Raw genomic sequence first — 27,905 nt, 5'->3', positions numbered from 1 at the left:
ACTCTTAATGCCAACTCACCTGACTGACTGTGCATCAAAACATGACGCTAGAGGGGTACCTGCAGCACCATAGTTTGGGCACTGACCAAGCTGCTACACTGACTTGTTGTGAGTGAGAACAGGCTGGATTTCCCAGATTTTTGTGTGGAAGAACTTGACTGGCCTGCACAGGGTCCTCAGTATGTAAACCTTTATTTGTTTTATATTTGTATCACATGTGGTTTGACATTACCCCGACATATCAACATCGATCATGTTCCCTATACATTACCATGGCGAGACCTCCTATCTCCCGAACAGCTATGTAGAGCTTCCAGAGGTCCAGTGGCTTCTTGCCCACGGCGGGAAGCTGGGCGACAGGCGTTCCCCTCTCCTCCATGAAGTTTAGGTATCGCTCCACCCAGCCCCGCCTCTCCGGCTCAACTCCCAGCTCAAATAGCCGCGTGATTCGCTCCCCGCTCAGGGAGGAGGAGTTAGGGTTGGCTTTCTGGTGAGTGATGAGGGGCGAAAAGAGGAGAACAGTTGGCTTATGATAATGGAAAAGTGCCTTTTATACACTACAGTCATGTTAATATGCCACACTTTATGTGGTAGAACAATAATAAAACTGTTTTTATTTCCTACTTTTCAGTCATATCCGGTAGTTGACATGTGTTTATAAATGCTCATTTGAGGAGTTCAGGCACAATATATCACATATTCTGTTATATATACGCTATTCTGCACTTTTTTCTTTGCTGCATCCTGTTGCTGTTTTGTGCTACAACAGCCCACTCTCCTCATGGGGATCATTAAAGTTTCATCCCATATTTACACGTTCTGAAGTAGGCCCTTGGTTGAATGACCAAGCAAAAATAAACACTTCTTCAGAGCATTTTGTTGAGCGTGCAGCCTGTGTTTACTTCAAAGTTCATTCACAGCACAGTCATATCCCTCAAGTTCAAACTGGTGGACAAAGTTTAATCCCACACAAGACTACTTTTGCTCAAGTAATAACGTCATAATCCCTCAGTCATACATAAATCAATCAAATAAACAGCTTGTACTGACATTATTGTCCATAAAGGGAAATTCAAATGTTGAAATTGGTTAAGTTGCTTGGTTTGGTCTCTGTGTTTACGTTAATGTGGCTTATTCAGTAAATACACACGTCTGTCCACCAAATAGTGTTTGAGTTTGTAGCTCTTACAGGACTGGAGGGGGTCTTGAGGGGCCAGGGGGGGCTGCTGATGCTGTCGCTGTCATCTCCGTGGTAGGAGGACAAGCTGGCTGGGCTGGGCGAGAGGGGGGAGGGTACGGGCAGGGCACCGCCTGGCGTGGCTGGCTGGGACACACACTGCTGGGAGCCACCACTGCTGTTATTGTTGCTGTAGCCATCCTGTAGCTGGTGAGGAGAAAGGGACATGGATAAAAGCATCCATCGCTGTTCACCCACCTCCACAGCATCAGTGTAACACAACAGTGTGTTAAAGTTACAACACCGAGGCCAGTGCTAAAGCAGAGAGCCCAAAATGAGTGGACATGTGTGTTTGTGTTATGATGCAAACATCAAGTATTGGTTGTATGTAAGTACAAGTTAAACTATTTCCATTTTAGGTTATACTTGCACTTCAGTATATTTTACAGGGATGTTGTATCTTCAAGTCCATAACATTTGTTTGCATACTATAGTTAGTAATTACTTTTTTAGAATAACATTTCCTTTCTATTTTAAAATGTGATGCTTTGTTATAGATTTACACAAACTTCGAACACTTTTGAATACCCAAGAGTTTATGTAGTGGTGAAATCTCACCTCAACCATCTACAATTTTAAAATCCTGTTTACATCTTAAAGCATCAGTAATAATACAGTAATAACACTTTGTAAAGGGCACACTTTACTGATAATATCTCCTTTTACTTTGTTTACTTTTACTTACTTTACTTTTAATATTTGTGACTTTACATGTACTGTACTTGGCTCAAAATACGGTCTTTCACGCTTTTTGTGAGTTTTGTGGCCACCGTATGTTTTCCTACGCATTTGGAAGAGGAGAGTGAGCCCTAGTGTTTGCCACTAAATCCTATACTCTGGTTCTTGTGTTTATACAGTATATAACAATACATCTGTAATTATGTGTTAATCATATTTTCTACAAATGACCTGAATCTATAAAGTAACTAGTTACTATAGCTGTAAAATAAATGTAGTGAAGTAGTGAAGTAAAAAGTGAGGTGAAAAGTACAATTTATCCCTGTGAAATGAAGCGGAGTAGAAGTTTAAAGTAACATAAAAAGGAAATACAAGTACCTCACAATTACTTGAGCAAATGTACCTAGTTACTTTCCATCATTGAACAGCACTGTGGTTTAAGTGTAATAGGTGTGTGAAAGATTTTGCCTATATCACTGTTATTGTGTCTTTATCCACATACATAAATGCATAAATGCATTGTGTTTGCATGCCAGAGATTTAAAATGCATGCAGATCAGTATGTATTACTCTGTGTCTATGTGTGTGTGTGAATCTTTACACAAGCTCCAATTTGTGTAAATCACTCCATGTTAGCTCGCATCAGTGTGTGAGAGTCTATGTCTAGTGTGTGTGTGTGTGTGTGTGTGTCTCTCTGTGTGTGTGTGTGTGTGTGTGTGTGTGTGAAAGAGACTGCGAAAGAGGGAACAACAGCTTGACAAGTGCTTCTGGTCTGTGTACAGAATGCTCATGTCAGCAAAACCTTATCTTTCTCCCTCTCCCTCTCTCTTTCCCTGTCTTTCCCTCTCTCTTCCACCTCCTTCTCTCCTTCTCTCTCTCTCGGCAGACAGATCATCTCTTTTGGGAGCACTGGGGGTCTTTCTGGCTGCTCTGACTGCCTTAAATAATTCAAAAGGCCCTACTACCGTAATCAGCAAAAGAAAAGACAGGGATTTGGAGGGAAAAGACGTGTAGTGGATGTGATGGAGGCGTGTGAGTGTGTTTCTGCACATTTGTGTGTGTGTGGGAGAGGGGTTGTTAAGCAAAAACAAGGGGAGGGGGTAGAAAAGAGCAAAGAGCAGAGTTCTGTTGTTGCTGAGCTGAGCCAAGCTGAGCTGCAATTGTAGGGCAAAATGAGAAGTCAGCATTGTGTATTGGGACGTGTGTGTGTGTGTGTGTGTGTGTGTGCGTGTGTGTGCGTGTGTGTGTGTGTGTGTGTGTGTGTGTGTGTCTGTTTGTGGGAATGTATTTGAGAGAAGGCACTGAGGAAGTTGTGTTCAAGAGAAGGATGATATGTGTGTGTGTGTGTGTGTGTGTGTGTGTGTGTGTGTATGACGGACTGGAAAGGCCATTGTGTGGCTTCTTGTCTTTATATTAAATAAAATAAATAAATAAAAATGCTCTGTGTGTGTGTGAGCTCTGTATTTTAGTGTTGAATGTGTGTACATGCATGTGTGTACTGCAGATGCCGAGCCCTCTCTTTCTCTCTGTGTGTCTCTCTTTTTTGCTGCTCGGGCTGCCAAAACATCAGCGAGAGAAGAGAGTGCTGGGGGCAAAAACAAAGCGAGGAAAACATTAGGAATGGTAAATGTTAAACAAATCATTAAATATGGCGAGAAAACAACAGAGAAACGGCCCACTGTGCTGAGGCAGCATATGCTGATCAGATCTGGTTTGCTTCATTAGGGTGAGCAAGATCAAAAAACAAAACAAAACACAAAAAAAAAAGAAATCGAGAGGGCAGGAGGGAATTGCAGAGAAAGATGGGAAGAGGAGAAAGGTCAGCGGGGTACCTTTGGTTTGTGAGGCTCGTTGGCTGGGCCGCTGTCGTCTTTCACCTCCGTTTTCGGTTTTCCGTCTGGGCTCATCATCGCGTCTCCAGACATTCCCATGGCTCCTTAACCAAGAACGAGGAAACATTTACTAAAATATATTTGTACTGATTTTTTAACAAAGAAAACAAAACTGAGAGAATAAAAAACATTCAGTGAGAAATATTTTTGGGCAGATAAGCTTTGTTCTATGGCCATAAAAATGAACATAGTCTCAAATTAACTGATACTAAAAGTTAAACTACTGGTGTTGCTCAACTGTTATTGGAGCGCAAAGGGGCGGGGCTTAGGAAGGGTCCATAGCCAAGATAGCCAAATATTGCTGTTTGACATAAAGTCAGATGACACCAAATACATTAAAAAAAAAGTTTCTGACTCTTGTGGAAAGTGTGAAAACAAGTGGGAAAAGTGGGAAAAACCTCCCTACTACTGTATTTACTGTAACTACTGTATCTATGAACTATCTCTTTAACCAAATCATACCTAGACTATTTTATGCGATCTTTTGGTAACTAATGTAATAACTAATGACATATTTTTTACTTTCATTCAGTGGGCCTCCCCTGCACCCATGAATTAATGACAGTAACATGAGTATTTGTAATTTGTTAATATCAATAGGTGTGCTAACAGTACACTTGGCATGTTTTGGTATTACGGCCGATTCAATGTTTTAACTCCCTAAAGGGAGCGACGCAGTCATCAGAGCAGCTGGATAATAGTTTGCATAATGTCACAGACAAAGTCAGACCATGTAAAATAGTCTAACCTCTTTCTGCAGTTTAAATATTATGTATTCTTTCTGTCTTCTCAAGGCGCCTCTAAAGCCTGTCCGGCCATTCATCTCAAAGGGAAGATTGTGAAAGAAAAATATAAAAAGACAGCTTGCTGCTGCTGCTTAAGGAAGACATAGAAAGAGAATGAGATAAGACTCCACTCAAAGAGAGCCAGTGTGCTCTTTCAACCTTGCTGGCTGCACATCCTCAGTTTGGGAGAAATCATCTATGTTCTCACATGTTCAAAGTGGCGACGGAATGGGAAGGTTAGTATTCGAGATATGCTGGCTGACAAGGGGACTTGTTTCTGTTTTCAGAGACATTTGTGTACCTTTATGAGGTTTCTAATTGAAGAAGAGTTCCTTAAAGACTACCTTTCACAGCAGCAGCTGCATATTTCTTATTAAGAGAAAGAAGGGGTCCTTGGATACAAGGCTCCCTTCTTTATTTTTCCCCAGTGTGCTGCAGCACGGTGGGAAAACTAATGGCTTTTTACCGTGCCCAGGGGCAAACCAGATGAGTTTTGAGGAACCTTGGCGCTCTAATTCGTTTGAAGTTTTCCAAATGTCACGCATTCTGATATTTGGTTGTGAATAAAAGGTGCCTTTCATTTTGTGAACCACAGTGCTCTCCGAGGTGCGTTTAGCAACAATGCAGCAGGGTGAGGGGCTGAAAGGAGAAGGGATGCACCACATTAATCTTTGCTCACTGGAGGGCCAGCTCTACGGGAGAAGTGAGAGCTCTGAGAAAGTAACCGATGTTTCAGAGAACTCTCCTGATTTCTTTTACTATCTTTTGGCCCTTCTAGTCCTCTCTCTGCCAGTGAATGGAAACAATCCTGAGTTGGTTCTGCTGTACATTCAACAGAAACACAGAGGTTAATCTTGAGTGGCTCAGTCCAACATTAACCTGCGGGGCTGTGCTTTCTTAATCGACAGGCTCTTCTCTATTTTATCAACATGTATTCTGTACATTGCACTGCAAGATAAGCGAGTGGAGATGGGGTCATAACTTCATTTGAAACCTTTGTATGTTCTGTTGATAGAGGCTGACAGCTTGTGTGAATGGGCCTGGAAGGGAAACTGAGATAATTATAGTTATTATATAGTTCTCTCACTTGTCAGATATGTATTTTCCAAAGTTCTGTGTGGGCTAAATGATGACATTTGTATTGCTAAAGTCAGCACTTGCTCTCTCTGTATGCTCCCTCCAAAGTATTCATACCTGAAGACAATGAAGACCATTACAATAACTAATCTGCTAAGTGGCATTTAGTTCATAGAGACAGAAACATAGATACCTCATTGGCTGTTGCTGTATGTCTCCACTTGTGTCTGTGTGGTCGAGGTGGAGAGGTCAAGATCCGCTCAACAGTAGAATGTGTGAGTGATGCATATTTCACCACAAAGCTGACCATAAATTATTTAATTCTGGACTGATTTTCATGAAATTTGGTCAGTTATAAACATGAGAAACTGAACACGACAGTGGTTACTTGTTGGAATTAAATTCAGTTACTGGGGGCAACTTAATCAGTTCTATGACAAAACATTAAGCTTCTGAAAAACTACAACTTCCACTGGGACGTGCTTTTTTTATTTGCTGCAATATATATTGCTTTATTTATTAGAAGTTATCAACTAACCACAAAGACCAAAGCTAATTGTCATATTTAATCTAGAGCAGCACCATCTATAAAATGTCAGAAAGTGTGTGAAAAAGTAAAGGGTAAGTGAGCAACCCTTATTGTTGAGCCCTGATATCTATGATTTACTTGTAGTATAGTATCTAGTATACCTGAAGGTGGCATATTGTAGGCGGGACCTTGTGCATTGCCCATGGCTGAGCTGTTGTTTCCCGTTGGCTGGCTGTAGGGGACAGTGGTAGCCATGGTGCTTGCCTGGCTGATGCTCGGGCCTTGATAGCTCCCCTGCCTACACACACAGAAAGAAGAGAAAGATGATGAACAGAGTTTTTAGAGATGAATCCAGTTTAGATTCACAAAGTAATGACAGGCTGTGGAGAGATAAGTGGGTCACAGTGAAAGCTGCACAAGAACAGAAGTCACAAAAATTGTACAAAGATGATATTTGGCGGTCTGTCACTGCCATACTCCTTTATTGTCGTAGTAAAAACCAAGCAGCATGGAATCTGAACGTCACAATAAAAAGCACAGTACACAACATATCCCTGATCAAACAAACAGCTCTCGCAAAAGATTGAAGATGAGCGTACAGAATCGGTGAAGAAAAACTCTTCTATCCTCTCCTCTACAAATCCCCCCCCATTCTCCCCCTCCATTTTCTCCCCCCGTCTTCCTCCCTTTCCCTCTCCCACAAGTCATAATTTAACTAATTAAGGTGTGCTTTTGGAGAGGATCATGTTATTTGTTGCCATGGTGACAGCAGAAATCAATCCCGCTCAATCTCCCTCCCCCAGCCTCCCCCGTGTCTCTCCCTCTCTCTCAGGCGGCTCATCACATGGTGTTGCAAGTGACATCAGAGGGGCTTATCTGCAACCTGCTGAATGTTAGCCATCCGTGAGTTTGTGTGTGTGTGTGTGTGTGTCTGTGATGGAAGGCAATGTCTATCATTGCATGGCAGGCAGGCCAAAGCCAGTGACATGGGGGCTGAAAGGGAACACCATGTTTGGAACAATTTGGTCTATCTCCTGCTGACTCAAGATTATCTCCTGGACAACCATGTAAAAAAAGACGATTGAGAGAAACTGGGAGACAAAACATAAGAGGCAATGAGAGAAAGCGAGGCCTGAAAGACTGAAGAAAAAAGAAGACGGGGGAGATGTGGGAAGGGGTGGATGACAGAGGAAGTCAACAATGGGCAACAACTGACCTTAGGCCCCAGTAAAAAATTTCTAAATAAATTATGTAATTTGCAATATATATTCAATAGAGGCCAACTGCACTTTGAAATAATACATACATAAAAACACTTGTTGAATTCACTGGGTTGTCATGTATTGATTCATCCCAAATGACAGGGTCATATAGCTCCGAATGAATTACCTGAATATTAAATAAGTTGAAATCTTATTTAATATACAATCTATGGTTGAAGTGAGTTGTTTTGCCATGCCCAGTCTTCTCCAGGCAGAGGCAGGCTGCAGGAACACTGCAGGAGCACAAGATTTATGCAACATTGTAATCTCACAAAAGATGAATCCTTCGTGGCGTTCTGCCATCTAGCAGTGCCGCCATTGCTGCACTTGCACGTCGTGTCCATCACTCTCAGTGTCTAGAAGGGAACCCCAGATTTGCAAGACGTTTCATGGTTTTGGTCAAAGTGTTCACTCTTGTGAGATCTTGCGGATGTGGGGCTCCCTTCTAGACACCATGTCTGCTGTTACTTGCTAATAGTGACAGCACGGATAATTGGATTAACAGCGGCCCTCAGTAACTGGTGAAAGTTCCTTTTATTAATGTTATTCAAATGTTACATAACAGACCTTGGTTGTGACAACAGCCAGAAATGGATAATGGAGAAGAGAAAAAATGGACCACCCCTGCCCCATTTAAGTGGTGAAGCACTGTGTAATATATATTTAAAAAATATATGTGAATTCACATTTTTCATCAGGTCTTCAGGATTTTCAGTTCCTTTCTGTTAATATTTTTGATCCACTATGGCACATGGTGGTCCTCTGTACACATTTTGCATTCAGTTTTTGTCCAAAATTGAAATTTGACATGACTGTTGAAGCAGCCGAACTGCACAGGTTGCTCCCGACTACCAAGACATCATTGTCAAAAGGAACGTTACATATAAAGTATATGTCAATCTTATGTTAAATGTTGAATCTTATGTCAGCTCGCATTCATTCACGGTCATACTGTAGGGAGACGCCACTGCAGCAATGGCGGCTGGTTAATATTTGATACTTTGCCGAATTCGTCTATAAGAAGCAACTCTGAAAATACACACTCTGGAGTTGGACTGGTGACTGCCTGCTTTACTGCCTGCCAGACTCCATTAATTTATCGCTCAATTTAACCGTTAAACATCTATTCCTACTACAAGATTATTCATAACTTCTTATGACTCATAAACAGAAATGTAGCCATTCAGGTCATTCAGCAAACATTTGTAATTAGTTTTAAAACTGATTAACGTGAAACAAAACAAGCATATATAAACACTTATTCCAGCCTGGAAAAGAAATTTCAAAGGACACTGTGGCTGAAGTTTCGTTGTCGGAGTAGCAAGTATTTCAGATTTCTCTTTTGAACTTTTTTTGGTAGATGTATTTTGACTTGATGTTTCTATACATTTCTAAAATTGTATGCTCTTGTAAGGGCCCAAACTGTTTAGCAGGGTCAGATAGCTCTTAATTGATTTAACCTCATATGCTATTTGTCCTTGTTTTCAGTTGTATTCATTAATTGATTTTGTACTCAGTCTTTACACCATTTCAATGACAACATGAAAACTGAATTGGGCTCCAAATTTATTTAATTTTATGTGTCCCCACTCTGTGATTTGTCTCTTTATTAGTAAGTTTGAGCCCTTTATTTTCATAGAACTTAAATGAGCCTTTTTTCTATCATTTTAAGCACAGATTAATTTAACATTTCTGACTTGAGGAAAGATAGAATGAGAATGTTCGTATGTTTCTTTCTTTATTGTACCATTTGTGATAATCTTTATCCTTTCATTTTTTAATCTGAATTATATAGCTCTTTTTATATTTTCCTGCTACATGTTTCTGTTTTTGGCCATTCATGTGTATGTATTTTTTATCTTTCAGCTTGTGATATTTGTTACTTTTCTTGTGGTTACTCCCCATTCCTTCACAGATGTTTGTATCATGCAGTCATGCACTCTCTTTGCTGACTGGCATGTGTACCTCACCTGAACCTCACCTGTGCTGTCGCGTGTGCTGTCAATAGTGTACGTCTGTGGCAAACACTGCATCACAGGTTAGTTCATGACATTACTGTTTAAATGACGTGTGCCGATTGAATCAGAAAAGTCTTTCTGACTAAAGGTGTAACTAAAGTTTTTGCTGTAAAAAAATATGGTCCTACCATAAAACACCTGCTTTCACAATGGAGTTTAGTTTAAAAGTGTGTCTACTTGAAAGACTGCTTGGAGCAGAGGGTATTTTAACATTAATAAGTGTCCAGGGTAGAAAACCACTGTTCCCCCAAATATAATGAGATCTGCACCCTTGCGACTGGCCACAAGGAGGAGTATTTGGCCCAAATTGCAATACCGTCTTATGTGGACGAAAAGAAAAATGCTAACTGGATTTATGTCAGTCAATTCCCCCCTAACTGGCATCTTTCTCTCTTTCACACACTCACGCAGACACATAGTGTAATACCTCATGTTGGAACCGATACACATAGCCTAAGAGGAGGGATTGGCTTGGTAAACCTCCCCATAATCTCATCTCACAGATGTAATTAGTCATAGAGCACGGCTGATGATACATATGTAATCCCTCTATGGGGGCCGAGGTGCACAGGGGAGCTCCATGGCAAAGAAACAAGCTCACACCAAATCCACGCTTATCTGGCCCCATTTCCCTATAATGGGGGGAAATATAGACTCCTTCGTTTGCTGCCTACGTGTTCCCTAAAAAGCTTTGTGTGAGTCAAGACACAGAAATAAATTTACCTTTTGATCGTCGCACCTTGTCTCTCAAGTAAAGATTCTGCATGCAAACTCCCACAAAAAGAGAGTGCTGATAAACCGGCGAAGAAGAAATAAGTTTGGAGCTGCCAAATGCCCGTGAACCTCATTTATCCATACTGTAAAAAACACCCCTCACCCACCTTAAGCAATATAAGCAGAAGCTCTCATGTGTACGGTGAAATATCCAAATCAACAACAACAACAACAGTGGTTGGAGGTTTTCGGCTGTGGCGCTCTCCCATTATGACTAATTCATGTCATAAAAAAGCCCATTAGAAAGCACTTGATGGAGGCATTGCACAGCGTTTAATCACACTTAATATATGCATGTGCCGCTATCGGGGAAAAAAAAGGCGGCACAGCGCATTCATCTTGCTCTCGGGCACCTTTGTGCCGGGGAAAAAAAAAAACATCCTGTTGCGGCAGAGAGAAAGAGTGAGTGAAGGAAGAGAGAAGGCAGGGGAGAGAGGAGAGATGGAAAGGAAGAAAAGAAGAAGGGAGGTGGAGGGAAATTAAGGCAGGAAGAAGCCAGCCAGAGTAGTACATGTATGGGTCCCTGGTGGACCGATGGGGGGCGTATTCTCAGCTCAGGGCCCCTGAGCTGGAGGTAATCGCTGTTCCATGAGACTGAGCTGAGGGAACACACACTCAAACACACACACACACACAGACTCACACACAAACTCTCAGTAAGACACATAGGAACACTGACTGTATCCTAACACCATCAGGCCGGTGCACACTCGGTTTGTTGTCTAGGAGCGGCCTGAGGAGAGAAAGAGAGAAATGGTGCAGGGAAAATATACCCTCTCTGAGATTTATAGGATTTTAAAGAAAGGTTAGCATTAAAAGTTTTGACATTATGGAAAGAGGTACACGGTAATGAAGTACAAAGGAGAAATCTGTAATATATTTACTGTAATAAATCATAAAATGACCATGATATGTTATCATAGATTAAAACATGCCAAGTTACGACAACACTACAGCCATGTCCTCCGTTGAAATATCTATTCCTGCCTGTAAATGTGTTGTTTGCCCGTTTCACATTGATTAGAGTTAAAATCAATGCCGAATGCTTGCTGAATGAGTAAATGTCCATTTATGACTTGTAAAAAATCATTAATAATCTTTTAGAAGGAGTAGATGTTTATAAATAGCTAAATTAAGCAATATGTTAATGGAGTTTGGCAGGCAGTCACTGAACTCAAACTCCACAGTGTGTATTTTTTAGAGCAGTGGGCTTTTTCAACTTATCTTTACACTGGCATTCAACAGACAGTTTTAAACAGCGAACCAACTTACAATGTTGGATTTGTTGCTTTTTATTGTCAAATTACAATGTTGTGCTCATCTTGCACTCCCTGCAGCCTGCCTGAGCTTCCTCAAGTCTGGGGAGGAGGGGGTTGAGGGAAACAATTTGCTTCAACCACTGATCATATATTAAACAGGGATTCAACCTATTTAATATAAATTCTATGGCTTCAATGTGCTATTTGGACTGCAGTACTCATCTCTGGATGTGCAATTGTTACATATTACCCCTTGAAGTTTTCAGCACATTTATCCGTACTTTACTTGAATATTTATTTTTCTTACAACTTTTGACATTTGCTACATTTTAACACAAATATCTGTACTTTCTACAGCTGGTAGAATTTCCTTCAGAGGGCAACTTTTTACTTTGAGTACATTTCAGAGGCTGTATTTTTTCAAATTTATTTAAGTAAAGAAGTTGAATCAGTTTCTCTACTTTTTTTTTAATACAACTATCTGTCCTATTTGAGTAAAGAACATGTGTACTCTTGATTATAGATGTACGAAAATTCAGCTCCAGTGTTTAATCTTTTTTTCGGCCTGTCCACACACCATTAGATTAGAAAAGCCATCATCTCACAGTTGAAATAAAGAGCTTTGTTATTTTGCTGTTTGTTTGGGTTTTTTTTTACCTGTCACTTCAAACTGAAAAGTACTATTCTTTTGTTTTTCTATTCATTCTATCTAAATGCTCTTCTCTTCACTCTCCCAATTGTTTTTTTCTGTAATTCCACACACATGCACACACACAGAGCCATCTCTCTCCTTTTGCTATTCAGTCCACATGTGTGAAGGGCATCGGAGAAGGCCACTTTCACACCATGGGCACAGTGTGTGTGTGTGTGTGTGTGTGCATGTGTGTGTGTGTGTGTCAGTGTGTGTTTGAGCGTGTCCTTGTGTTCATGTGCGGGGTGGGCGCTGTTGCCAAGGGGATGCCATGGTTACGAGGTGCCAGCCAACCAGCTGACGGTGTCTCTCTACAAGTGGCAGCGCCTTTGTCCTTCATTCGTGGTGACAGGCCGCGCTGATGCCTCCCAGCGCTGCTAACTGGACGAGACAGCAGAAGCGCTGGGACTGCAGAAGTGTGTGTGATGGCTGAGCGTCCCTCCCTATCGATCCCTCTCTGCTTTGTGTATGTGTGTGAGAGTGTGTGTAGAAGAAAGTGGGAGAAAAAGGAGCCAGAGAGAGGCTGATGCTGGATGGAAGGATGGAGTGGATCGGCTGGAGGCCATGAATTATATATGGACCCAATCTGTTCTCAGGGCAGCTTGGGCTCATAGCTCCTCCAAACTCCTGACTCAACTCGCCCCACACTCACACACACACACACACACACACACACACACACACACACACACACACACACACACACACACACACACACACACACACACTCACAGAGGGGAGGCCAGAATAAACCCCCCACAAAAAAAAATAAAAGGACAGCTTTTAACATATTAAATCCAGAGAAAAGCTACTCTTCCCTTCTCCCTCCCCTCTTTCCTAAACATCAAACAGCTCAGGATGGATGGAGGAGAAGCCATTTATTTTGCCCATCTAATGAAAGCAGAGCGCTCCGCAGCACTGCCAAGACTGCGAGCGACAAAGCGCCACAGGCAGCATCCCCCGTTCTTGACATTCAAGCGCTGCTCTTATTTATTTAGCAAATTTACTTACTAAGGAGGTCAGAAATGAATTATTTGGCGAGGATTTGCCTGGGAGCACTCTCCTCTCCTCTCTTCTTCCCTCTTCCAACATTTTTCTCCCTTCAATTTCCCTTTGATTTACGGCTCTTTTTTTCCCGAGCTTTTGCTCTTCTTCTGCTAAATGCTTATTTTTTCGACAGAGCCCGTTCCTATAGCTCCAGGAACTTTTTGTAGAGTGTCGCCGGCAGCGCTGGAAAGTCATTTGAAAAGCCAATTCTGTCCTCAGAAGCTGCTGCCAAGAAAAGCTTATACCTTTTAATACTTTCTGTTCTCTTCTCTTTTCCAAAAAAAAAAAAGAAAAAAAAAAAAAGAAATCCCCAACATCAATCCACAGCCCCTAAAAAATTTTGTACAGCACCTTTCCTCTTAACAAACTTGTACCTCCTCCACACTGACAGGCTTGACATCGTCCGTGTTATTTGAACATAACATGTCAGACTTTTTACACAGCAATTCATCATACTGACAACTGGCAGCCTGGTACACCCAAAAAGTCAACTTCTCCTGAAACTGATGCTATTTTACAGAAAAATAACATGATTTCAAGATTGACCACCATCTATTTCTGAAACTCGGTGGCACTGTGTGAACAAATGACCTGTTCATTTTACTTTTTCAAAGCACGTTGCATTAAAGCTATAATATGTAACGTTTCTGCATTAAAGGACCAGTACGTAGGAATTAGTGCCACCATCAAAACAGCATTTTTAACACATTCGCCTGCCAAATGTGTAGGAGAATCTACAGTGGCTGTGAAACTTGTAAAACACGAAAGGCCGTATCTAGAGCCAGTGTTTGGTATTTCCTTTCTGGGCTATCTGTCCAGCTGTTGACGAGTAGCGCTGTTCGCTGTTTTCATAGACAGTTGAACTAAAAGTACACAGACTCCTGGATGATCTGGATGTTTGTTGGACTGTAGCGTGCTGACGAAGACTTGCAGTATGGAAATACAACTTGGAGGTCAAAGGGGGCCACTTATGGAATATTTGGTGGCCACAGAGTACATTTTCTGGCCAACCCTGTCCCTTGCGACAGAACTTCTATGTTGTGATTCCTAGATTACAAAAATTAGGGTTAGTAAGACTTTTGTGCCTTTGCCATATTTCAACATTTAGTAGAGCAGCAAGATTCTTTTTTATGTTTCCAAAACTCTCTAGGCCGACACCGTTTCCTCTCAAACACCAATCAAACTGATTAACCGATAGAAGCGGGACATTTGTTTCTGATTCCAGTTGGCCGGTGTGGTGGATAAGAAAAAAACTCTGAGAGGGCTCGAGGGAAAAAAACACTCACGCCGGCCACACTTTATGAAGATTTAATCATGACCCTTGCCTGCAGCCATGGGATACCAGAAGTGGCCCTCCTCTGTTCATTTGGCATTCTTTTCACTCAGCGTAATGAAGCTGGAGTGTGTCTAGTAGTGTGTAAGGGTGTGTGTGTGTGTGTGTGTGTGTGTGTGTGTGAGTCAGGGGAGGATGGAGAAGGGGGGTGAGAGGTGAAAATGTAGAGGGATAATTAGCGGAGATGTATTGCAGGGATGTGTTCAAGGAAACGAGGGGAAGACGAAGAAGAGACCAGCCAATGACATCACGGCTAACTAGCCCCTGATTTGGAAGGTCGGGAGCGGGCGGCGGTGGCAGCTCACTCTGGGTTGATGCATCAAAGAGCGTGAGTAGACATGTGCTACGACTAACAACTTGTTTCTCAGACAGAGACGAACTAGGTCTGGATGTTTCAGAATGTTGCGCTGAGATCTGGAGAGCAAACGGGGTACTGGAGCCTTTAACTGCAGGTTTTTCGGAGGCCAATTTTCTCCTGATCTCTCTCAGATGTTCTAAAGTGGGATCTGAGGAAGAAAAACATAACAAGGCTGTGCTGGAGACGGCGGAGAACAAAAAGCAAATTGGGAGGAAGAAAGACTGAGGGAGATAAAACAGTCTGGGTAGGATAACAGAGCTGCACAGAAACGGAGAGGGCGATACAGTTGGGAGAGTTGGTAAAAAGAGCGAAACAGGTGGGAGGAGAGAGAACAGAAGCAGACGGGGAGGGATGAAAGAGGTAGAAATGAGTGATGCCAGACAAGAACAACACCGAGGGTGAGACAGGCAGCACAGAAACTGCAGTATTCTGCAAAAACGTCCATTGTAGCAAAACATTTACGCGGTTTCTTTGTTTAAAATCTATATAAAAAAAAGAAATCTTTCTGCCAGAAGACTAATTCCTATTTGTAGTAAAAACTTCAAATCAGTGACTCTTCTGTGCTCAGGACATTTCAATTGAAATTTGAAGATACATCATGTAAAACCATAATAAAAACTACCAACAACACTGAACATATAAGATTTTAGCCCATCCCCATTGTTTAGTGCTTAACATTTCCTTGAAATAATATGATTCAGATACTTCAGAAATCTGTTTTTGCCCCAGGTTTTTAGTCAGTCCTATTACCCTGACACATCCCCCTCCTCTAAAAATTTGGGACATTACGCATGTCACGCAGTCAACAAGAAGTAGCATCATTAGACTCGGGAAGACCAAAAGTAAGTTTCCTCCCTCACTGTTCTGTCTTTTGATCATATTGTACATATTTCTTAGCTGCTGTTATGTCAGTTTTAAAATAGTTCTGGTGAACCACTTGAAATTGCTAAGTGTTCTCATGCTATTAGTACTGATGTCATGTGGCTACATTTCATGAATTTGCTAATGCTATGCAACAAACTCAATCCTGTTATGAAAAATGCACCATTTGCCATTTATAAATCTTGCATAATATAAATAAAATGGCCTGAGATTGACTATTAGGCATCTTAAATAGTTATTCATAGTTAAAGTTATTAAAAAAAAACAGTGCAGAAACATACAAATTGAACTGATTTGGCAGAATAGCCCATTAAAAACAGAAAAAAAGAAGAAGGTGAAAATATGAACATATGAAAATAAATAGTCTCACCTAGTTGGCAGATTTTTATTATGCCAGCTAGTTTACGTAAGTTGTTAGAAACCTCCAGCGTCTGTTGGGGTTTTTCTTCAATGCAGTGGAAATGATTCTTTGTTTGGAATAAACACAGTAGCAATTTGTTAAGAGTTAGCAATTATCGTAACAAAACATTTGACTCTGTATTTGTTTTAAATCAGTCAAAGAAACTTTCTGCCAGAAGACTAATTCCTATTTGTTGTAAAAACTTGTTATTATCAATTTTTTTTTAAAAAAACCCCAACATTTTGAAGTAAAGGAGGGGTAAAATGACAAAGGATTTAAATTTGTTAACACTGAAGTGCTTTGAAAACAAATAGTCTCACCTAGTTGGCAGATTTTTACACCAGCCACTTTATGCAAATCTTTTGTTGTTCTAAACATCCAGTGTCTAATAATTTTTTCCTTTGGTGCAGTGGAAATTATTATGCTTTGTTTGGAATAAACACAGTAGCAATTTGGAAGTTAACATGTATTGTAACAAAACATTTAGGCTCTGTATTTGTTTTAAATCAGTCAAAGAAACTTTCTGCCAGAGGACTAATTCCTATTTGTAGCAAAAACTTGTTATCATCAATAAAAAAAAGGCAGAAAAATGACAAATGATTCAAATTTGAGAACACTGATGTGCTTTGAAAACAAATAGTCTCACCTAGTTGGCAGATTTTTTTTTTTTTTACACCAGCTAGTTTATACAAGTCTTTTGTTGTTCTAAACATCCAGTTTCTGTTCATTTTTTCCTTTGGTGCAGTGGAAATTATGCTTTGTTTGGAATAAACACAGTAGCAATTTGAAAGGAAACAGATTTCCAACAGAAAATCAAAAGAAAAAGCCATCATTGTTCTGGACTTCTTGCTTCAATGCAGTGAAAAAACAGCAACACGTTAATGACTGCTTCATGCCAGCAGGGACGAGGAACTCAGGGATGCTTTCACAGACGATAGTGAGTCGACATGTATCTCTGTAAAGATGGAGAAACAGGTGAAGACACAGACGCACTTACAGACAAACAAACAGCACCACGGTGAGCGACACCTCTCTGCTGTCTCACTGAATGTGAGGAGAGACTGACAGGCCGTCTGATTGGTCCCAGCAGCGGGGATCATGTCATGCCACTTCTTATTGACAGCACAGCCATCTCTTAATGGCTCGGCCAGCATTTGCATTGCTCTGAGTGTGCATGTGTGTGTGTGTGTGTGTGTGTGTGTGCAGCACTGGGCCCCTCTGATGCAGGCAATTAATCACACATACTGTCAGCCACACCACATCTTCCCCTCCAAAATAAAATGCCAACACAGTGCAAATAACAACGTGAAACTGTGTGTGTGTGTGTGTGTGTCCATGCGTCATACTGTATGTGCTCACTAGAATGACTAAGACATGCCGATGATAATAACGATGACTACAGTGATGATGATGAAGGTGATGATGGCAATTATAATGATAACAATGATGACTCGTCTTGTTTTGATCTCAGAGGGAGCCTGTGAGAAACATCATCATGATCACTTTCACTTTAGTCATTTGACACACAAACACATTCACACACAGAGGGTATGCACTGATGTCACTCTTCCACCAGGACACGCCCCCTCAGTTGGACTGAGTGGCAAACGTAGCATAATCCACATTTTTGTGCATGATTCTTAGACTTCTTGTTTTATTTTCTTTTTATTCATCTACTTTTCCATATATATCAGTATATGTTTTTATATTTATATACTGCTGTTATATGTTGGAGAATAAGGCACTTTTTAAACATATTTCTTATGTGTATATATTTTGTTATAATATTAAAATTAAAGGCAGTTGGAATTGACAGTGATCCTCATAACTTAAACAAACAGTGTTAGGAATCGCGTTTCCTGACATCGATACATGGTACCTCTTTGCTATTTCAAAAGTCCATACTTTTCCAGACTCCAATTTCCAGACTACGCAAAGTTTGCAGCCAGCTTTCTTTTTCCATTTGCAATTCTTAGAAAAACAGGCTTTCAAGCCAGTCCTCGGAAAACTCTGTAGCTGTTCAGTTCACGCTCGTGCGGAGAGAGTTGGACAATGTTCTCCTGTCAAACATGTCTGCTGAAAGAGGAAGTAAACTTACCGGTGCCACCTATATATGAATAAATAATATAATAAAATATATAAAATAAAATAATTTTTAGTCTCTTTTATAAAGAAGAATGGAAAATGAATTGAAAAAAGTTGTTGTTTATTCACTTTTTCTGTGGAAATGAATGCAGTGAGAAACATTTTGGCTGTGCTGGCTGTCTGCTCCAAATGCCATATGGGAAAATAACACAGAATATGGGCAATAATCTATAGAAACACAAATATCTCTTTCCTTTTTCATTGCTTATCCAGACCCAGAAATCACTAAAATCTAATGCTATACATCTCTACACTGTGTAGTAACACATACCTGATTTTGATACCCGGGAAATGTACAAAGCATAATGTGACTTCGAGGTGGTATTTGTTGGCAAAATTAATGTGACAAGGACACTAAAATCTATGGATAGGTTTGTACAAATATTTTTATTTTATGACGTTACTGAGGAGACACGTTCGCGTGCAGCACTGATGTTTGTGGTTATGTCTGGGTGACAAATTAAAGGAAAAAAAAATATCACGTTTCAGAATGTGTCACCTGTATGTAAATCGATTTGGCATCACATACAACCTAACTGAGCCAATATCTGACTTATTTTCTGTATCTAAAAACTATTCAGTCAGCTTCATTATGAAAGTTTCAAGGACTTTATCCAAAATCAAAACACGACATTAGAATTCCTGTGTTTTTAAGGACTTCCAACACTGGTACAAACCCTGTATTTACCCCTCAGTGCGTTTAACTGCAGTGACATTGTGCATACCCTCTACACACAGCATATGTTTTAAGGAAGACACACAGGTTATGAGGGTGGTGAACCTACCTATAGTGCGGTGAATGTGAGGGTGACAGGACAGGTGGATGATGAGGTCTGGGTAGAGGTGGAGGTGGAGGTGAAGGTGGTGGACGGGTAAAAGCATGGTGGGGTGTTGGCCAGTCGGTGGAGGTGGGTTGGGGCGGCTGCATCTGGGCCGGGGACCTCGCGTACGGAGGCCGCCTGCAGATCGGCGTCAACAGACTCCCAACAAAAAGAGAAACTTGATCTGAAATATCATCACTGGCTCACAGACTTCAGTCTGACTCATGCATAATCAGGAATGGGAATGAATATAGACAAATGTTAATCTGCCACTTCAGCCTCCTGCACAATGCTGGCGAGACTGCTCCCATGATGCATTGTTAGGCAAAACCCGCACCAATTGGAGGAAGTGAAGAAATCCACCCTTCCTCTCAGCAGACAGCCATGTTTTCACAAGTTCCCCCGGCAGGGTTCAGCAAAAGTTTACTGCCCACACAATCCCGCAACAACCCTGGTCTCCAACACTACAAACACTCGTATATTCAAAGCACCAACCCTGATGGAGGAATAATATCCCTTAACTCATATACCGTTATAGCATCAAAGTGCTTTGTATTTGTGTTAAGGTGCTCGGTGTCACCTCCGTCTCTGGTGCTTTCACAGTTAAACCTGTGGTTTGCTTTTTCTTCTTTTATATTTTGACAGTACTGTATTCAACCTATACAGTCTTCTCACGAGCCAGTATCTCCTTTTCTGCAACAAATGGCACTCAGTGTATAGTGCCAGCTATCAAAATGTCAGGCACTTTATGAGATGTGGGAAAATAGGGATAGTTCCACAAATGGCTCATAGAGGCGTGGAACCCCTGAGAACCAACTCTTGCCTGCACGTCTGAAAAGACTCTTGGAAAAAAAAAAAAAGGACAAACTCTGGCACAGAAACCCTCTGTGGTGCTTTTCAGCACACGTCCCCGCAGACGACCCTGCAGAGAGCGTGATGTAAGATCAAGATGCTCGCTGGACCCTAATTTTAGCATACCGCTATTTCTGGGTGAAGTAAAATAGTCTCAGTTCCACAAAAGAGTTTGGGACATTTATATTAGAGTAGTGCTGTAATGTATTTTTACACCGTTCTTCTTTCTTTTGTTGAAATTACTTTTAGAATCATTGTGGCATAAGTGCAGCTGCAATGAATTAAAGGGATAGTTAGATAGATAGATAGGATTATTTGAAGTGGGGCTGTATGAGGTACTAATCGATAGTGAATTTAGTTAATATGAACTGACCTTTTAAAATACAAGTTACAGAATAACACCAACAAACCAACAGATTGAGGCAGCTGTAGACCACCAACTCCAGTGTTCTGCAAGGTAAAATCGTTGTTTTTGCCTGTGGAGTTTGGTTGCTTTGGAGAGAGTGGTATTTGGCTTATATAATATCAGTTTCACAGTAAAGTAAGCGGTGAAAATATTCCAAATATAGCTTACACTTAAACTGATATGGATTTTTTTACATTCTGTTGATCCCGTCCACAGAGGTGCATTACCTGGCTTCCTACACTGTACGACACTGTTTATTTGTTTATCGTATTCTGTGACTTCAGTGAATCTAAACTATCCTATCAAAACATCTAAGTCTCACAGTAACACAATTCTCCAAACTGGGGTGTGTGTTGATCACTGTCCGCTGTAGGTAACAAACTGACTATGAAACACCTCATACAACCTCACTTGAAAAATTATGAACTATCCCTTTAATATGATCATGCACACACATATTCACACATGCACTGTATATACACAAATGTATGTAAGAAGCCACACAAAGAAAAACAGAAGAACGTGTTAATCTCAAACAGGATATCACAATCTCACGAGATTCCCTGAAGGTATCAGAGCCTCTGACTCCTCGCTGTGCTCTTACCTGTTGTGTGTCGAGTTGGCAGACCCCGGCATGGCAGCTGCTGCTGCTGCTGCCTCCTGGGCCTTGCGGTTAGAGCTACCCAAAGAAGGAGGGCCCATTCCAGGCCCAGCTGGCTGGGGCATGCTGGGGGAGCTGGGAGCCATGGGCGGGTACACTCTGTTCTGGCTGCCTGGGCCGTGGCTGCGTCCTGCAGGTATGGGCTGGCCAGGCCCCTGGCCGTGCATGGGGCTGCTAGCGTTCATTCCCAGACTGTTGCTCATGCCGGGGCCGGGGCCGCTGTAGCTGGTACTGCCGGTCCCACCGTAGCTGGAGGGCCGAGGGTAGTTACCTGGAAGAACACAGCACATGTGAATGAGCCTACAATAATTACAGAGATATTCACTACATTTACATGCACAAAATATTTGTTAATTTTTTGAAAAACACAATATTCTTGAGCTGTTTACATGACTACTGAAGACGAATATTCTGTGTTTAGTGACATTCAGTCTATCCATCCTTAAGACCTCTTTGTATTAAACACAGAATCCTGTCTCATATGTTCTGATTCTGTAGCTCCACACCACGTCTGGTCAGGTGTTTTTTGGTACATTGCTACTCCGATGTTCTGGACATGATCTCTCTGCCCCAAAATGGCAATACTGCCTGACAGCTGCAAGCTCTAAGTTATTGTAAAAATTTGCCGATCCAGTATGGGACGGTAATCACAGAGAAAATCATTCTTAAGGTCTGGAACAAAGAGATAGCCCACTGTTCTGAAACCTGGCTCAGAGATCTCTAGCACTCTGTATACAGAGAAAATCCAATATGAGATGTCGGGGAAAGGTTTAAGCAGACATGGCACCCCTTCCTTGAATATATCACAGTACTGAGGAGACCCATGTGACACCTAAAAGACTTTTATTTTCATTTAAACATCTGTCTCAGTATATTTCTGGTCATGGTTGTATAAATGGATGACCACTGTTTCTCTCTGCCTCAGTGTTCTGTCTATTTTTCTCTGGAAAAATGAATAAGATATTAAAAGAGTATAGTATTTAAAAGTAAATATTAGTGGAGTATTCCACTATCATACCACTAGTATTTCCATTTACATGTAGCTGTGCAGTTGCTTGAGCCTTTTTTTTTAGTTTTCCACCACCAGCAGACTTGTTCTGCTGTGTGAACACAGCCTCCCTCGTTCATTTGTTCCACCATCTTCTTGAAAAGGTTGGCGTTGTGATATTTTCACATATGCAGAACCTGTTGATATTCAAATTTTCAGTATATTTAACAATATGTGCGTTTCTCCTTGTGACCAGAAATATTGGCTTTTCTTTTGTGCATGTGTCTCCACCTCGGCCCTCACCTAAAGCTGTTGGCCAGTTGGTTTGTTTACAGTGAACACAACTGACCATAAACAGGCAAGAAGCTTTGTGGTGCAAACTGATGTAAAAATCCCAAATGAGACACATTATTCCAACTGCCCTGTACGTGTTGTACACGTCAGAATGCTGCTAAAACCTGAATGATAGCGGCGTATCCCACATGTCTGAATAAAAAATGCTGCATTCAGAATAAGGCCTAATTCAAAATATCCAAATAGAACATGCGGTTTACATGACCTGTATCAAATTCAGAATATTGTCATGTTCTGAATAATGATGGAAAATGAGTGTGCATGTAAACGTAGTCAATGCCATTAAAAAGGTAAAACATGGTTTGTTGTCACTAAAGACATTTAACTTCCCACTTGAATTTGATAGATTGCTTACACGAATGACACAAAATGGCTGCTCTGAAATACAGTAGTCGCAGATGGGTGCTATGAATCATTTCATTTGAGAGAAATGGAGTGTTTATCAAGTGCTTGTCAGCTGATACCCTTACACCTGCAACAGTGACACATACAACTATTTCATCCATCAAGAGAATAATCCTGTGACAGACGAGGAACGGGGAATATGAAGTGTAAAATTTCTGATTCACAACCTCTATAACCTCCAGTGGTGGTCGGGAAAACTACACAGGGTGTGGCGTGGTGACATTTTTCACAGCTGCAGGTTGCCGGATGGCCTGAGGAACAATTGCCAAGCTTAAGGCTGACTTTGTGAAACACTCGAGAGGCGCTCTAATCTGCAGTAAATGCTTTGTTGCTGCCCTGGAGTGCCACATGGCCGCAATGCCAGAAGCTTTCCTAAGGCACACTTAAACCCCTCCATTTTGGCTCTAAAAGCTTCGCTTGACTCCAACACCAGCTGCAATAAGAGCTGACAGAGAATCGCCATGCTGTCTAAGACAACATGTACATACATCCAGGCACACTGAAACACACCTACTGTACGTGTAAGAGCAGTACACACCTAGAAATAAGGGCTCCAAAAGGGTTCCTCTTGCAGGGCTGAGGTTCCACCTAGAACCATTTGCTTTTGAAGAACCCTTTTTTGAAGAAAGGGCTTGTCAAGTGTTTTTCGAAAGACTAAGGGTTCCATTAAGAACCATTTTCATCCAAAGAACCATTATTATAGGAAGTTTTAGAAGAGTTTTTCAAAGATTCTCAAAACCTTTGAAGAATTCTTTCATGAAGGATTTGCCAAGGGTTTTTCATGCCATGATATAAAAAGGTTCTTGTTAGAACTCCCTGGGTGGATTCTAAATTAAACCTGTGGAATATAAAGGGGTTCTCCATAAAACCCCCAGTGTGTTCTAGCTAAAACCCTTAGAATATAAAAAGGTTCGCTGTAGAACCCCCTGGGCGTGTTCTTGATAAAAGCCATGGAAAATAAACTAAAAAGGTTCTCAGAAGAGCCGCCTGGGTGGGTTCTTGTTGGCACCCTTGGAAGGTGGAAAGTTTCTGGGAAGAACCTCCAGAGAGGGTTCTGGGTGGAACCATTGCTGATGGCTCTTATGTTGGGTTCTTGATGGAACTGTGTATAAAAGGTTCTAACAGAAACCAAAAAGGCTTCTCCTGTGGGGACAAGCTGAAGAACCCTTCATGATTTCTATGACTGTACACTCCCACACACACACACAGAGCACATGACATTGTATTCCCTCTGCAGGCACTGGGCCTTTTCCACTGTGATGTTCCCTCCCTGGGACAAATCCCCTGCAAAATAGAAATGGAAAATGTGGCATCCTCCATTGTGAAGGGGGCTATTTATTTTGATTTGATTAAGGGTGCTTTAGTTGGGCCTCACTGCTTAATCCGCTGAGAATATGTCTGGAAAAGGGGATCAAGTCCCTTTAAAACCTGAAGGCTTTTCCGCACGCTCAAACGAGGGAAAGTTGAATGACAATATTCCACACGGGGGGAAAAAAACATCTCCGAAAATGGAAATGGCTTCTCAGTGTCCTCGAGCTGCTTCAGTGAAGACACTTTCCACATGACATAAGCCTGCAAGTCCAACAGAGGGAAAGCAGAGGGTGGGGGCGGAAAGAGAGGAAGACAGACAGACAGATAGAAAGGTAGGGGGGAAAAAAAACTCCCCCCCCCCCCCCTCAACCCCCGAGATAGGATTTATATTGAATCAAAATAAAAGTCGTTCCCATAAAAGTCAGCAGCTCCGGTTGAATTTGTCCAGAAATTGTGATGAAATCTACTGTGGGAGATGGGAAAAGAAGAAGAAGCGGATTATTTCTGGAGAGGCTTTGGTGAGTCGGTGAGCTGAGTACAGCTGACACCTGTCAAGGGTTTTGGGGCTATAATAGGGAAGCGTTCAGGAAGAAAGGATGTCTGCTAACGAACACAGGAGGATATGTATGCTGTACATGTGTGTATGTGAGTGTGTGTGTGTGTATATATAATGCTTCGGAGACCTTGCAACCACTGAAAAAGACACATTTCCATGTTTCTTTCACTCATAAGCGACTGCCTACGATGCTGTGGAAAATCCTGGGAACGGTGCCCTGCAGCTTCCTTCCCCTCGGCTCGGGTGGACGGTTTGCTGCAGATGAACAAGGCCGCAGTCAGCGACCTCTCTCAGCCCTCTTTGGACAGCTGTTGAGCCCCATGTCATGGCTGCCTGCCATACATTCTCAATAGCCTGGGCGGACACTCTGTGGTTTTTGGCCCCTGTGACAGACTGAGGCTCCAGCACACCTCCCGGGGAGTTGTTTATATCACACAGTCCCATTTGGACAATCTGCATTTTCTTTTTTTTTTTTTTCCATTTTGGCGGACGGGCCAAAAGCCCCAAAAGTGGGAGTGAGTGTCTGGAAGTTTCCATGAGACTGTATTCGATTTTACTGAGGGGGGTGAGATGGTAAAGCCAAATCTAAATGGGGAGGTTTGTGTCATTAAGTGGACACGCAGCATCAAGAGAATGTCTTGATGCACTACCATTCAAAATGTTCTAGTTGTGGGCTATGTTTGCCTCGGCTGACAAAGGAAAGACGGAGTAGCTGTGGGACTGGGTTAACACTAAGCTTTCCTGTGAGAGTGTTGCGCCGTCCTGACAAGAATGATTCACTTCCTGAAGGATTGGTGCTGCGCCAGAGCGCTTCTTCAAGGACAGATAGTGCACTAACCCACTTTTTATGAGTGAGAGCTCAACCCTGAAATTCTAGGTATTTTCATAAGAGTCATTCAGCTTTCTAAGGCTTTGGAGGTGCCACTCAGATTACATTAGTTGAGGAAGCTAGATCATTGTGGAGGCAAGGGACAAAATACAGATGATTACAGAATACATGTATCATGTTTAGATTACAATTAAAGGCTAAATGTGTAAGATTTGGGGGGATTTATTGGCAGAATACGGTAGAAATGGACCATAATATTTATAAGTGTGTTTTCATTAGTGTACAATAATCTGACTATGATAATAATAATGTTTTTGTTACCTTAGAATGAGCTGTTAATATCTACAGAGGTACAGGTCCTCCTCCACGGAGACCATTATGTTGCACCACCAGGTTTTACAGTAGCCCAGAATGGACAAACCAAATACTGACTCTAGATATGGCCTATCATGTGTATTGCAATTTTCACGATCACTGTAGATTCACGTACATGCTTGGAATGGGAGATTGAGGTGAGAAGTTTTCAGCTGGTTGCGATTTTGCCTTTAAAGGCAAATTATGCAGGATTTTTCCATAAGACAATGACACTGACTCATACAGAAATAATCCCTCTTATCATCACCCACGACCCACCAGAAGTGTGTGGTGGCGCCTGCATCCACAGAGACCACGCCCTCTGCCTGTAGCTTCGTATTTTATAATTATTTTGTTGTGCTCAGGACACTTTACCAACGTAAAACATCTGTTTTTGATGTCCTGGCAATTAGACTCAACAACTAACCATCTTTCCAGTGTGTTTGCAAACAGCAACTGACAAATTCTACTTCTCCAACCTTCAAACACACAAAACATAAATTGGCAGACTCTATAGTATTATTTTATGGTTAAGAGATGTCATACAGCACTTGAAACGAGAGATGCTCAGGTTTATGCTTTGTGACTCTGCATATACAAGCAACTTTCAGACCTAAAGTCATTGTCATGATAATTATAATTTTTTTTTGCATAGACCACATCCGTAAATCTTGAGTTCTTGAGGATACTGATCCCCCGTCTTCCTCGGTTATGCTCTTGTCTGTTTTTTTTTCATTCTTTATCCTTTTACAGTAATTTATTCATTTTTTGTCCCTTTTGCTCCATTTGTAAAACTCTGTAGAACTTACTTATCCGAAGACCAATAAACACAAATTAAAAAAAAACAAAGACTCTCTGGTATTATATTGTTTTTTTTAAGACATCATTTAGAGTCATTGACAATATGGCCAAATTATCTTATGAGAAATGACAACTGGTATAGAAATAGTTAGAAATGGCTCAATCAAGTTTCTGCAGGACGAGTCAGAATAGTTAAGATCAGTTTCTTAATGTCCCTCTAAACTTTGATCTTTCAGGTAACATTCATGAGGAAGTAAATACAAATTTGTGTGCCCTTTCTTAGCCATCACAGTGGCTTCATACTGTACAGGTATTGTGAGTTGGGAGCAGCTGGTGGCTTTTTTGTGCAAACTTCTACTTTAAAATATCGATTCTAAAAGGCTGTTTACACGTAGTACAGGCATTAAGTAGAGGCATTAATGCACTCAACTTGAATTGAGGATGCATGGAGACGTGGTGTGAGAGTAAGAAGCAACTTAATAAACTTTGTTAAACACTGTAAACAACAAATTCTTAATTAGTTGGACTTTCTTAGAAATTATGCAAATATTATACATTAAAGTTTCTTTCTTTATGTAGAAAACAATGCATCTGTTTGTCCTAGTGTGTTGAGTATTACTACTAGGCCACCAGTTAAAAACAGCAATGCATTTGGCCTTTGCAAATTGAAATTATATACATGTTTATTTGCATATAGAATAGAGGGAAGTGAAACAGCTCGGGCAAATTCTTAATTCTTTGTGCCTTCTTGTAAATTCAGCAATAAATTCAATACATAAAGCTGTTTCTTTCCTTGTAAAACACTTGTGTCAGCATGTTGCAGCATTGCTGTATCAGTGGCAACTCTGTGTCACACACGGTTTTCATCTAATGTCTGAACTGAACTGTCAAATTTTACAGTAAACAGTAAACAAATATAGAGTATTTCTTTGTCGGCTGCGTGGAAAGTCCCGAGACTTCCTTAAAACAAACAAAACGCTCAATTTTGTGAGTTGTTGACTTAGGAGAAACTTTACAAACTTTATGAAATGTTGTCTACAACATTTTTTTTAATTATTCAGGCCTGTTAGATTAGAATTAAATTTACAACAAAGCATTTGACCTTTGCAAACAGATTGATGTAGCTATGTGTCTGCATACAGGGCAGTGAAGTGAGATCAGATCACAAGCGGACACTTGAGACAATTTGCAATGCCAAGT

At 41.2% G+C, this 27,905-nt stretch overlaps 1 protein-coding gene across 4 annotated transcripts in view; it reads right to left on the bottom strand.

Annotated features, from left to right (window-relative positions):
- LOC146310561 (AT-rich interactive domain-containing protein 1B-like) overlaps window positions 1–27,905 on the bottom strand; it is a 248,035-nt gene that overhangs the window by 22,305 nt on the left and 197,825 nt on the right. For 2 of the 4 annotated variants that reach the window (XM_084743144.1, XM_084743145.1), the window contains exons 8-13: window positions 21,051–21,378; window positions 19,153–19,347; window positions 6,360–6,496; window positions 3,748–3,851; window positions 1,190–1,384; window positions 272–487 (exon numbers count right to left, since the gene is read on the bottom strand). In XM_084743144.1, the coding sequence (XP_084599270.1) occupies window positions 272–487; window positions 1,190–1,384; window positions 3,748–3,851; window positions 6,360–6,496; window positions 19,153–19,347; window positions 21,051–21,378 (1,175 nt within the window). The remainder of the gene's footprint in view (window positions 1–271; window positions 488–1,189; window positions 1,385–3,747; window positions 3,852–6,359; window positions 6,497–19,152; window positions 19,348–21,050; window positions 21,379–27,905) is intronic. The other 2 variants (XM_084743147.1, XM_084743148.1) reach the window with 2 other exon arrangements.

This window comes from Lutjanus erythropterus, chromosome 18 (assembly GCF_056507025.1).
Source record: "Lutjanus erythropterus isolate fLutEry1 chromosome 18, fLutEry1.hap2, whole genome shotgun sequence".
Classification (NCBI taxonomy): domain Eukaryota; kingdom Metazoa; phylum Chordata; class Actinopteri; order Lutjaniformes; family Lutjanidae; genus Lutjanus; species Lutjanus erythropterus.
The sequence above is the reverse complement of the archived record's forward strand: the minus strand, read 5'-3'. Positions and strand labels throughout refer to the sequence as shown.